This window comes from Eptesicus fuscus, chromosome 20 (genome assembly GCF_027574615.1).
Source record: "Eptesicus fuscus isolate TK198812 chromosome 20, DD_ASM_mEF_20220401, whole genome shotgun sequence".
Lineage (NCBI taxonomy): Eukaryota > Metazoa > Chordata > Mammalia > Chiroptera > Vespertilionidae > Eptesicus > Eptesicus fuscus.
Window position 1 is genome coordinate 43,775,579 of NC_072492.1, and position 12,074 is coordinate 43,787,652.

Sequence of the window (12,074 nt, forward strand, 5' to 3'; positions counted from 1 at the left end):
AACAGTTGCATTTGATCTTCATAATATCCGTGTGAAGTAGGCATGATCCTCATTTAACAAACAAGGAAATTAAATTGGATGAAGGCTAAATGTTTTGCCCTAGGAAGTGGCAAGTTTAGGACTTCAGGCTTTCTGACTCCCCTTTCTCTGTTTGATTCAGAATTATTTACTAAAACCTCTGGAAATGTCAAGTAACTTTCATAGGGAATGACCTACACGCTCTGTAACCCGACTTTGAGAAGCTTTGATAATGGCTGGGACATAAATGAACCTTCTCACTCTGGGACTGCCTCGTGCTTGCAAATAGCAATTATTCCTGATTACTTTCTTGTAGAGTTTGTGAATATTAAGTCCATTCTCTCTGGTGGATAGACTGAAGCAGGCATCTAAGTTATTTTTCCATAGTGACCCATCACAGGGAGACAGAGGAGCAGGGTTATGTCTTGAGCGTTCCAGCTACATGTCCCTTGTAAAGCAATCAGAACCAAATCCCATTCCCTAAAGAATAGAAAGAGAAATAGCAAACATTCAATGAGAGGATCCATGCTATTTCTTCAGAATGCTCTAGATTCACTCCCCATAATTGTTCCCAATTTCCAGTGAAAATATTTGGAGAGCCTAATGTTTTCCCAAAGTTTTGGAGAACATGGACATCTTTAAAAATATCTTGGGGAAGATATAGTATGTACGCATGGGTAAATAGTAATTAAGACAACAGAGTTCAATAGAATTTAGACTCATGACAATCTATTCAAGGAAACTAAATATTAAGGATCCTTTTCTCTATTCTTGCTGTTCCCATAGAAGCTTCTTTCTCTATCCAAAGAGGGAGTTAAGAAGGGAAGGTTGTAGCTTTTCACCTTCCTGTGCCACAGCCAAAAACAATCCCAGAACTTGTCTGACCAGCTCTAAGGAGGAACGCAAGTAAATAAGACCTGAATAAACAAAAGAGAAACCTGCCCATCACTTGCGGGCAGTAATGTAGGTCACCTTCCTGGGCACTTACAAATCAGTGCTTGTTCCTCAGATAAATATGAAATGTGCTTCCAGAGAATGTCAGTTTTTTATCACGTTGACCGCAGAGACTTGGGACAGGAGCGGAATGTCAGTGGGGACCACTGTAGTAGAAAGAAACTAAGTACCTGAAGGGACTGGGGAATTCTTAAACCTTTCTGGCAGGAGCAAGTATTGGCCTCTCTTTCATGAATGAGGGTCACTTTCATCACCTTGGGATGTTAGACTTTGGCAGCTCTGATGATGAAGCAAGGCTGCACATGCTCGTGAGAAGAAATGACTTTCCCATCCTTAATCTCCTTGGTGATGGTCAAGATTTTAGCGAGTAGTCGGGGTAGGTCTGTGTAGGTGCAGCTGGGCTGGGGTATCCCATGGAGAGCTGAAGATGATGTGTAAACTGGGGCTGTGCATTCCATGGTTGTGCAAACTGAGGGCTCACACTTAGTAGCACACGGGTTGCAGGAAAGCCTAGACAAAAACAGAATTGTATCTGTGATTGAGATAAGGCAACACTGGCTCTGGAGAAAAATGGCGGTGGTTAATTTTTCAACACGTGTCACTCAAGACAAATACTTCCAAAATACTTCTACTGTCGTTTTACTTTGTACTGTCATTGGTGGAAGGAAAAGAATCAGACCAGGTGCATGGGAAAGCAGCATCCTAGGTTCAGGAGTATTGGATTATGTTAGCTTCTGTTACAGGCAATGCCACAGCACCATGGAAGACCACTACACCAGGAGTCCCAGACGGGAGAGAGCCAAGCTCTGCTGTTACCAGCTGGTGCCCTCAGAAAACCCTCCTGCTTTAGTTTTTCATCTGCAGAATGGATATAATGGGAACTAAACTTACAGGATCAACAGTGATAAGAGACAAGTTGAGGAGCTTATTATCTGAGGAAAGGAAATTAATCAGATACTTATTTTTTTTAATCAGGGAGTTAATCACGGTATGTACTACTGGTGGGTGGCCTGAACCCCATCTATGGAAGAATTCTCAGTGCTTCATTGGGAAACTCCAAAGCGCCTTCTGGGTGTATTTATAAGTGAATACTCTTTAGAGAATTGGTGTTAGAAGCAGTCAGAACTCTTTTTAGAAAGCATCATCTTTCTTTGTTATATTATGGCTCCCCAAGGTGGTAGAATTGGTTAACATTGGTTAGCAATGTGAGTGTGCCAGTTAAAAGAATGCTATGGACAGAGTTCACTGATTATTTGGGGGAGGGAGGTCTTTTTAACAATCCTAACTAAGTTTGCCTTTGTACTGGGTTGCTTCAAAGAGCCCATGCTCTAGGTCAGTTTCTTATAGATTGGTAAGCTTATCATTTAAAAACATTACAACTTCTATAAAAATATGCTGAAAAGTGCATATGTACATGATGCTGTTGGCATCAAGGGAAAGTGGCTGGACAGGGATAAGGGTTTCAGCCTGAGCAGCTTCCTCCAAAGGGAGCAGGGTTGTACTGTTCAATCTCATGAACTTCAGACGTTCATCTCAGTGGGGAAAATCTGTAAGTCAGGAATCTTCATCTTTAAAGAAACCACTTTTCCCCCTAGTAATTTTTAAAAGTGTAAGAAGTTAAAAACCTATAAGGAAGTAACCAGGAGCACCAACTCCTCAAAAAAAACTGAGCTCAGCTCGACGAGGTTACTATGTGGATGTCCAGACGGCACAGCTGAAGGGAGTGTATGGACCCTTTGATCCAAAGCTCCCCATCACTGGTCAGATTAAAGCACTGTCGCCCTGTTGCCAGTACATACATACATACATGTTGCAAGTGTCTTTTTCATAAAGATGTTGTTACGTTACGCACTTGCTGTCTGAGCTCTCCAGCAGGCTGCGATAGGTGGCGATCTCACACTCCAGCTGGGACTTGACGTCCAGCAGAATCTCGTATTCTTGGTTCTGCCTCTCCAGGGCACATCGGATCTCCGCCAGCTGAGCCTCAAGGTTATCGATCAGACACTGCATCTGGGTCAGCAGGGCTGTGTAGCGGGCCTCGGTCTCCGCCAGCAGGCATTCCTGGGAGTCTCTCTGCCTCACAGGAGGAAAGCAGGATTTAGAATGATGACTCCTTTAAGCCCAGGTCTTTGTGATCTGTACCATTCTGAACAGTGGTTTCTTTGTGACAGGTGCTAATGAATCTTCAAGCCCTCTTATCATCTCCTAACCAACTAAATCCAAAACCAAAATTATTAACTATGCTGAAGCTTGCTTCTCTCTCTCTCTCTCTCTCTCTCTCTCTCTCTCTCTCTCTCTCTCGACTCCTTTTAAGTGCTACTTATCTTTCTCTTTCTTAATCACTTGATAATCTCCTACCACACTTTCCTACCTATGAGAAAAAAGTACTCCAACTTATTTCACACCTAGGAATTAAAAATCCATTACTATGGTACCTCAAGAGTGTTTGTACCTTAAAAAGGAAGTGAGCAGCATTTAGCCACCTCCCTCAGAAAACTATTTTATACATTTTGATAGTTTGTAAGTCGATCATTGAATCAATTTTTTATATGTAAAATATGAGAGTTGAAACTTTGATGATTAAAGTTCTTTCCTGCTCTATCATTCTGTAAGTTTTATGGATAATGGCATTTTGTATTTTAATAATCTATTATTTGCATGATTATCCCCATTTTTATAGATGAGAAAACTGAGGTTCAAGAGGTTAAATGAGCAGCCCCCAGACACATGACTAGCAGGTGATAAAAGCAGCTTTGGGGAAGGCCTTCCTAATACCCTTCCTATCTGAGCTTTTCGATATTTCCTACTTCAGAGCGTTAGGTGGTGGAATCAGTTCTAACTTGGGAACCTGAGTTCTGGCTCAGACTCTTAATTCTTTTGTCACTTAACCTTTTGCACTCGGATGTCGAGTATCACTCGACACGGTTAGCATTAGAATAAAGGAATCGAGAAAAAAGCAAGCGAGTGCAAAGGGTTAATGCCTTAGGATCGTAGTATCTCCTCCACCTATAAAATTGGTGAGATGAAACTTATATTGGATTTGGCTTGGGAAAATCACCTTAGCTCTCACCTGTCAAAATGGCACAATAATTATGCCACCTCCCTCAGAAGACTATTTTATAAATTTTGAATACTTTATGAAAATGCTTTGCATAAAATAAAATTCTCTTTTAGTGTTTCCCAAAGTGCATTCATGGATCACTATTGCCATGAGATATCCTTTGAAAAAGGAGCCACAGTCAAGTACGTTTTGGAATGCTGAGTACCACATATCCCCTTCTTGGAGATTCATGGTACATATCAGCTTATCAAAGGCCCGCAGGAGGGCCTCCTGTTTAACCTTTGTTTAATCCAGCATTTTCCAGGCTTACTTGACCATAGAGTCCTTTTCTGGCCATAGACTCTTTAACAAACAGAGGGACTATTGTTCTGAGGGACGCAGTTTGGGAAACATTTCAGCACACGTGTCAGGAGCTATTGCCACATATGGTGCTAGGCTTGGTCAGTTCGTTGGGTACCATTCGGTGCTGGGCCTGTCGCTCCACCTCCAGAGCATTCATGGTTCGTCTCAGTTCGATGATCTCCTTCTGGCAGCACTGCTGCTGTTGAGAGCTGGTCCCCACCTGCTGGTTCAGCTCCTCCATCTGAAACATAGTCAAGGACCATGGATGTGATGGTGGAGAACATAGTTTGATTAAAGGGCCCCTGGAAGGGCAATGTCTGCTCACAGGTTTGACTTTCCTGCCCTCCCCACCTGCGTGTTGAACCACTGTTCCACATCTCTGCGGTTTGTCTCCATGATCGACTCATATTGACATCTCATTTCCTGTAGAACCCGATTTAGGTCAACAGAGGGGGCAGCAGTCACTTCAATGTTGAGTCTGTCCCCAAGCTGGCTCTGTAAGGAATTGGTTTCCTATGGGAAGAAAGAGAGTGTGAAGTCACTTGGTGAACAGATGACCTCCTCGCTTTCTTGTTTCAGTCTAACAGCAGTAATGTAGCTTAGTCACGTCTGAACCATAGCCCACAGTAAAGGAACACATGATTCATAGGTGCTTTTGAGATGCTATAAAATGACTTAAGGCTATTTCAGATGTGACTGTGTGTTCTAATAAGTGCAACATGAAAAGTAATTGACGGCAAGATCAGGGGTTTAAAGAATTTAGATCATTTCCAAGGATGGATAAGGGGTGAAGCAGCACAGAGGTGGACTTTAATGAGAGGCCGTAGTCTCTATGATGCCAATATGGGCTTATGCCAATATTGACCTATATCAGTAGTGCCCGGAATCTGTGTAGGGATGTCTACTAAAATAGGGGCAACCTGTGAGACAATAAAATTGGGCTACTTCCTTATCCTAGAAAAGCTGGAGAGGACAATGGAGGCTTCAGATACTGTATTATAGGCAACTGTTGTGAAATACATTGAACCAGTGGTAATAGTAATAGTTATGATCAGGGCTAAAAAACAGAGGACTATCTAGAGAGGACACCCTTTGTCAAGTTCACCTCAAAGGGACCGATGCTATTTTTAAAGGCTTAGCTGGGGCTTTCTCTAACCTCTTCATGGTTGCTTTTGAGGCAAAGGAGCTCCTCCTTCAGAGATTGGACTCGTGCCTCCAGGTCAGCTTTTCCCAGGGTCAGTGCATTCAGGATTCGCTGTAGGCCGTTGACATCTGCCTCTACTAGTCGGCGCAGGGACAACTCAGCTTCATACCTTTAAAAATGAGACATTTTTAGAAGTGAAAGGCATTAAAGTGTAGATGGTGTTAATCAAGCCAAGCAGAACTAACTGCCTTGTGGGCCTCTCATTTCCTGCATTTCTCATGTGGGTTTTCTTCTCTTTAGAGGTGGAATCATGAGATAAACATTGTCACTTAATTATCATCCCTAGATTATTTTGCCAGAATGATGCTACACTGCTTTTCTTTGAGATGAGGGCATTTACCCTCCTCTCCCTGCCCCTAGAAGTGATGCAGTGTAAGTGCAGAGTATTGGATTAGGATTTAAGAGAATTTGCATCCAAGATTTGGCTGTCTTGTACTATTAGTTGTATGCCTTTGCATAAGTAACTGAACCCCATTAAATCACAGTTTTCTCATTTTAAATAGTGAAACAGTATATTTGCCCTACTTATTTTACTGAACGATTGGGAAGGTAATCAGACGGGTTTATATGTTAGAAAATACAAGCACTGTATACATATGAGTGGTTATTAATCGTAAAATTTGTTCTCTTCTGAGCTAGTGACTTCATGGGGGGTGCAGGAAGGTTGGTAGATTTATGTATAATCTTATTGAGGGTGTTAGCACCAGACGCAGGGTGAATTCTGTCAGGAACGACAGTGCTGGGTGGGCTTACTTGGCTTTCAAGTCATCAGCAGCCAGTTTGGTGTTGTCAATTTGTGAGACCAGTCTGGAATTCTCAGCCTTGGTACACAAGATCTAGAATTAAGAAGTTGTACACACAAATGAGACAAACACCAAGATCCCTTCCTTAAAAACCAAAGGGCTGATGTGTATTTCAGTTCACAGGGGAAGTCTAGTTAGGCTTTTCCTAGCTATGCTTAGAAAGCCTGAACAACTTGGGAAAATCAAGATTTTTGTTATTTTACTAAAAATTAAGCAAAATTACTTTAATAAAAACTTGTGTAGATGTTTTATCATTAAAATATAAAATCTACCTTAAATTTGTATAACATACATGATCCACCAGAATGTAAACCCCATGAGGGCAGGGACATTTTAGTTCACCAGTATGTACCCTAAGCTAGAATAATGTCTGGTGCCTTGGTGTTATGCTCAGTAAATATTTGTAAAACTAGTGAAGCAGAATAAATCCAGCACATATATTAGCAGCCTATCACTCTGAATAGGAAAGTTAGGTTTGGTGTGGGAAGAAACTACTTAAACAATTGGGAGATGAAGAAATGAGCATAAAATAGAAAAAGTGGTGATGGTGGGAAACATGGACGAAAATTAAACTAGTTAGGAACTTATTAAAACAAAATTGATTTTCTCAGATCCCTGTTTTCTTATTTTTGTTAAAGAAATGGCAGCAATGTGTTGTTAACACATTTTGGTCCTGAGTTATCCGGTTAAAATAATAGCAGAGTGTATCTCTGGAAAATGAAAATCTATAACTATAACTCTCAATATGGCATCAAGATGACAATTTCCTTCAAGACATTTTCTTACTCTATAAAATATTTTTCAGCATAAAAGGACATAAAGAAATTGGAGAATGTAAATTCAAAACTTGATTATATAGGTTGCCAAGAATCTTACCTTCTGCTGGAGTTCCTTGATGGTAGCAAAGTAGGACAGGTAATCAGGACATATGACAGGGAGCTCTTTGTTACACTCTTCCTGGATCTTACACTCCAGTTCTGCGTTCTCTCGTTCCAGCATCCGCACCTTTTCCAGGTAGTTAGCAAGGCGGTCATTCAGGGTTTGCATTGTCTCTTTCTCATTGCTGTTGATGCCTTCACCACACCAGCCACAGTCGACGTTGTTTACTAAGCAGATGGGCATAGGGCAGAAGCAAGGAGTGGGTGGGCAGCCCTGGGACTGCCAAGTTCTCAGAACGTGGCCAGTTGGTTGGCATTTGTTGGTTTCAAGTTGTTGGCAGCTGGTGTTGGAAGAGATGATCCTAAAATTTGTAATCCTAGAGCGGCCTTGGCATGGTGTTGAAGAAGAAGTAGTTGTTGAGCAGTCCTTGGTATCCATAGTGTGTGCCCAGCTTTGGTTTATTTCAAAGTCTGTGGTTCCCCTGCATCAAAAGCTCAAGCTACTGTGACTGAGTCTAAATTCTGAGCCTTTTGTGGCTTTTTCTTCTTTGAAGTGCTTATATAGCCTTTCCTTGAGGCAGTGTCACAGCAGACAGGATGTTTTCCTGTCTGGTGCTTATGTCGAATCCCATAGGAACATCTCATTAGTCTGCTTTTTACTTGCCTGAGAAGAGTTACCTGGTCTCATAAAAATGTGCGTTTAGGCTGTTACTAAGTTATTACCCATCACAACTACTACTTGTCATTGGATTCAGAGCTTCACATTATTTCTTCAAAAGGAACTGTCGTCACAGGTCTAACAGCATCCATTATTAAGTAGGAATGAGTATATTGCATTCATTAAGTCCTTGTTGACCTCTCCACCTGGACCAGGAATGAGCATTTATTTTTCCTTTCTTCTCTAGAAAAGGGAAACGATTATTATCTAATAATTCTTGGTGTGAACTTAGAAATCAGTATTTTATTTTGTTCTGCCCAATCGATTTTCCTATTTTCTTTTTCATCTTTGTTCTACTCAATGTTTTCCCATTTTTATTGTGAGTATGGATTAAAATGTCACTCCTAACTAAGGCTCTTTTAAAAGGCAGTTGTCAGAATTCTGTCTTAGCTTTCCAGATAGGTTTTTATTGCTAACAAGAGATTTCTTGAAAAAGAGCCTGGTTACCCTTCGGTTTTTCCAAAGCCCACATTTGATAACATTTTTCGTGCTCAGTGTTTGCTTGTGGTATTACACTAGGTAAAATTTGTGATCATCTTGGTTTATATTTGATGTTTAAATATGATCTGTTGAAAGATATGTGTGTTCTTTCTCGGGAATACTTACTCAGCATTTTATTGAGAAATTTATTAGCTCCCAGTCCTTTATAGAGGCGCTAGGAAAGGATAGTTTCTTTGCCTTTTCCAGTTTCTAGAGGCCGCCCACATTCCTTGGCTTATGGCCCCCTCCCATCTTCAAAGCCTGCAATGGCCAGTCAAGTTTTTCTCACATGACCCTTCTGCTTCTGTCTTCCACATTTAAGGGCCCTTCTGATTATATTGGGCCTACTCATATCATCTAGGATAATCTTCCTATTTTAAGGTCAGCTGATTAGCAACCGTACTTCCCCATAGCTGTATAGCCTAACATGTTCAAATGTTCTGGGATTAGGGCATAAACATCTTTGGGGACCCATTGTTCTGCATATCAAATGATATAGAGAAAAAACATAAAGATATATCATATTTTTGACCCGAAATGCTATATTCATCATTATAAAAACACTAAATATTTTTACATTAATTAAACTGAGAGCCCAATGAATTTATTGCAGTCCTCTCAAAATTTGACTTTTTTTCAACTAGACAAGATAATTCTAAAGTTTTATGAGAAAAAGTAAACAAATTTGAAGAGGTAGGAAAATTCTAAAAAAGAAAAGCCACAGATAAACTAGTCTTTTTGGATATTAAAATATATTTTAAAACCTCAGTAATTCAAACAATATTGATGCATAAATAGACAGACTGTTGGTATAGAATAAGCAGTTTAGAAATAGACTCCCAAGAAGACTGGGGTTTAGTATATGATAAATATGACATGTAAAATCAATGTGGAAAAGATAGACTATCAATAGTCTGGAGATAATTCTGTATCACTTGGGGAGGGGTAAGAGCAGGCAATGTTGGATCATACCTTACAGTAAGACAAATTACAAATTGATCAAAGATTCAAATGTGAAAAATGAAATTACAAAATGGGCTAAAAGAAAATATAGGCGAATACTTTACAAATGTACAGTTAGAAGGTCTTTCAAATAATGTCTCAAATTTAAGAAACTATAAAAAAACATCAGTTTGTCTACATCAAATAACTTATGCATGGGTAAAAAATAAGCCTACAAAGTTAGAAGATAGATACCAAACTGGAAAAGAATATTTGCAATTACACCACAGACAGTGACCAGAAAGAAAGTATAAAAGATGGGCAAAGGGGGAGGAAAGAGGGACACCTACAATAATGTCAACATTAAAATTTTTAAATAAAAAATAAATTTAAAAAGTGCCTTAGAAATAATGCTCATTGTTACTCATAATAAAAGGAAATGTAAATTTAAATACTTTTTAAAATTGACTTCAGTGATAGAAACATCAGTGAGAGAGAAACATTGATTGGCTGCCTCCTGCACGCCCCCTATTGGGGATGGAAGTGCAAACCAGGCATGTGCCCTGACTGGGAATCAAACCATGAACTTCTAGTGTATGGGACCATGCTCAACCTACTGAGCCACATTGGCCAGGCAGGAAATGTGAATTTAAACTACTCTGAGAGACCTCGTTGGTGTTGCTAAGTGATTAGAGCCTTGCCCTGCAAACCAAAGGGTCGTGGGTTTGATTGCCAGTCAAAGGCATGTACTTGGGTTGCAGGTTCAGTACCCAGCCCTGGTTGGGGCAAGTATGGGAGGCAACCAGTTGATGTATCGCTCTCACATCGATGTATCTTTCTGTCTTTCTCCCCCTCCCTTCCTCCCTTCACTCTCTAAAAAATCAATGGAAAAATATCCCTTTTAAACTTTCAAAATTTGAAATAATTATAGATTCACATGAAGTTGCAAAGAAAATGGTTATATCTCACTCAACTATAGTACAATTGTAAAACTAGGAAATTGATACAATATGTGTATTTAGTTCTATATACTTTTTTCCACATGTGCAGATTCATGTAACCACCACTGCAATAAATACATACAACTATTTAATCACCGCAAAGATCTCCTTCATGCTCTCTAATTGTCCTCCATCTCTATAATGTTATCATTTCAAGAACGTCATGTAAATAGAATCATGCAGTGTACGATCCGTCGAGATTGCCTTTTTTCACTCTCCATAGTGGCCTTCAGATCTTAGGACATTTCGATTGTTTTCAGTTTGGGCTATTACAAATAAAGCTGCTACGAACAATCATGTATTTTCCCTCCAACCCCATTACTTTTAACCTTCCTATATTTGAAGTGAACTTTTTGTGGAAGGTATTTAGTTTTTTATTCACTCTGCCAATCCCTGTCCTTTAATTGGTATATTTAGATGATTTCTGGTTGCTTTAATTACTGATATGGTAGGTTTTACGTCAGAATTTTGTTTTTTTGTTTTCTGTTTGTTCCCTCTGTTTTTTAATTTCTGTTTTCTTCTTCCTGCCTTCCTGTGGGTTACTTGAATATGTTTTAGAATTCCACTTTTATTTATTTATAGCATTTTAAAATTTTCTTTGGATAGCTTTTCAAGTAATTACTTAAAAAGTAATACATTAGCCGAAACCAGTTTGGCTCAGTGGATAGAGCATCAGCCTGCGGACTGAAGGGTCTCAGGTTCGATTCCGGTCAAGGGCATGTACCTGGGTTGCGGGCACATCCCCAGTGGGGGGTGTGCAGGAGGCAGTTGATCGACGTTTCTCTCTCATCGATGTTTCTAGCTCTCTCTCTCTCTCCCTTCCTCTCTGTAAAAAATCAATAAAATATATTTTAAAAAAAAGTAATACATTAGATACACATAACTTATCAGTCTATTGGTGCTGACATTTTGTCACTTCAAGTGAAGTATAGAGACCTTACTTCCCTTCCCCCCTTTACTCGCCTTTTCTAGGAGCATTTTTTTCTTCTTTGTCTGCAGCTGCTGGTGTTTCTCGGTTCTTGGTTTCTCCAGTTCCCAATACTGGATATAGGAGACAAAAAGAAAGCCCCCCCTTACCCCCCCCAAAAAAAGAAAGCCCGAGAAACTCAGCACCATGTTGTTCCTTGGATATCAAGAAGCCGAGATGGTTTGGTCTCTTCTTCCACCTTTCGGAGTCTGCTTATATTTGTCTATATAATTTCCAGAGTTTTTAGTCATACTTAGGGAGAGGAAAGGGGAAATGTACCCCTGCTTCATCTTTGTGGAAGGGGAGGCTCTTTCCTTTGCTTTTTATATGTGTAAGAATAATTATTCATATACTAGAGGCCCGATGCTCGAAGATTCGTGCAAGAATAGGCCTTCCTTCCCCTGGCTGCCGGCACCGGCTTCCCTCCGGCACCCAGGTCCCGGGTTGCTTCGCTCTGGCTGCTGCCGGCACCCGGGACCTGGGCTGCTTCACTCCGGCCACTGCCATCACCCACCGGGACCCGGGCTGCTTTGCTCCAGCTGCTGCCAGGCATCTGGGACCAGGGCTGCTTCGCTCCGGCTGCTGCCGCCATCCACCAGGACCCAGGCTGCTTTGCTCCAGCCGCCACCACCACCCACCCGGGGCGTGCTCTGAGCCGTGCAGCGGCCGCTCGGAGCACGCCCCCACCCCTGGTGTGTGTCCACTG

General features: G+C 40.8%; 1 protein-coding gene across 1 annotated transcript; it reads right to left on the minus strand.

Annotated features, from left to right (window-relative positions):
* Positions 1-1,235: 1,235 nt before the first annotated feature.
* KRT39 (keratin 39) lies at positions 1,236-7,699 on the minus strand. The gene is made up of 7 exons (XM_008145034.3): positions 7,259-7,699; positions 6,333-6,415; positions 5,532-5,688; positions 4,727-4,888; positions 4,491-4,616; positions 2,825-3,045; positions 1,236-1,482 (listed from the first exon to the last, which is right to left on the minus strand). The coding sequence occupies exons 1-7, from the start codon at positions 7,697-7,699 to the stop codon at positions 1,236-1,238; spliced, it is 1,437 nt and encodes a 478-aa protein (XP_008143256.2).
* Between the last annotated feature and the right edge of the window lie 4,375 nt (positions 7,700-12,074).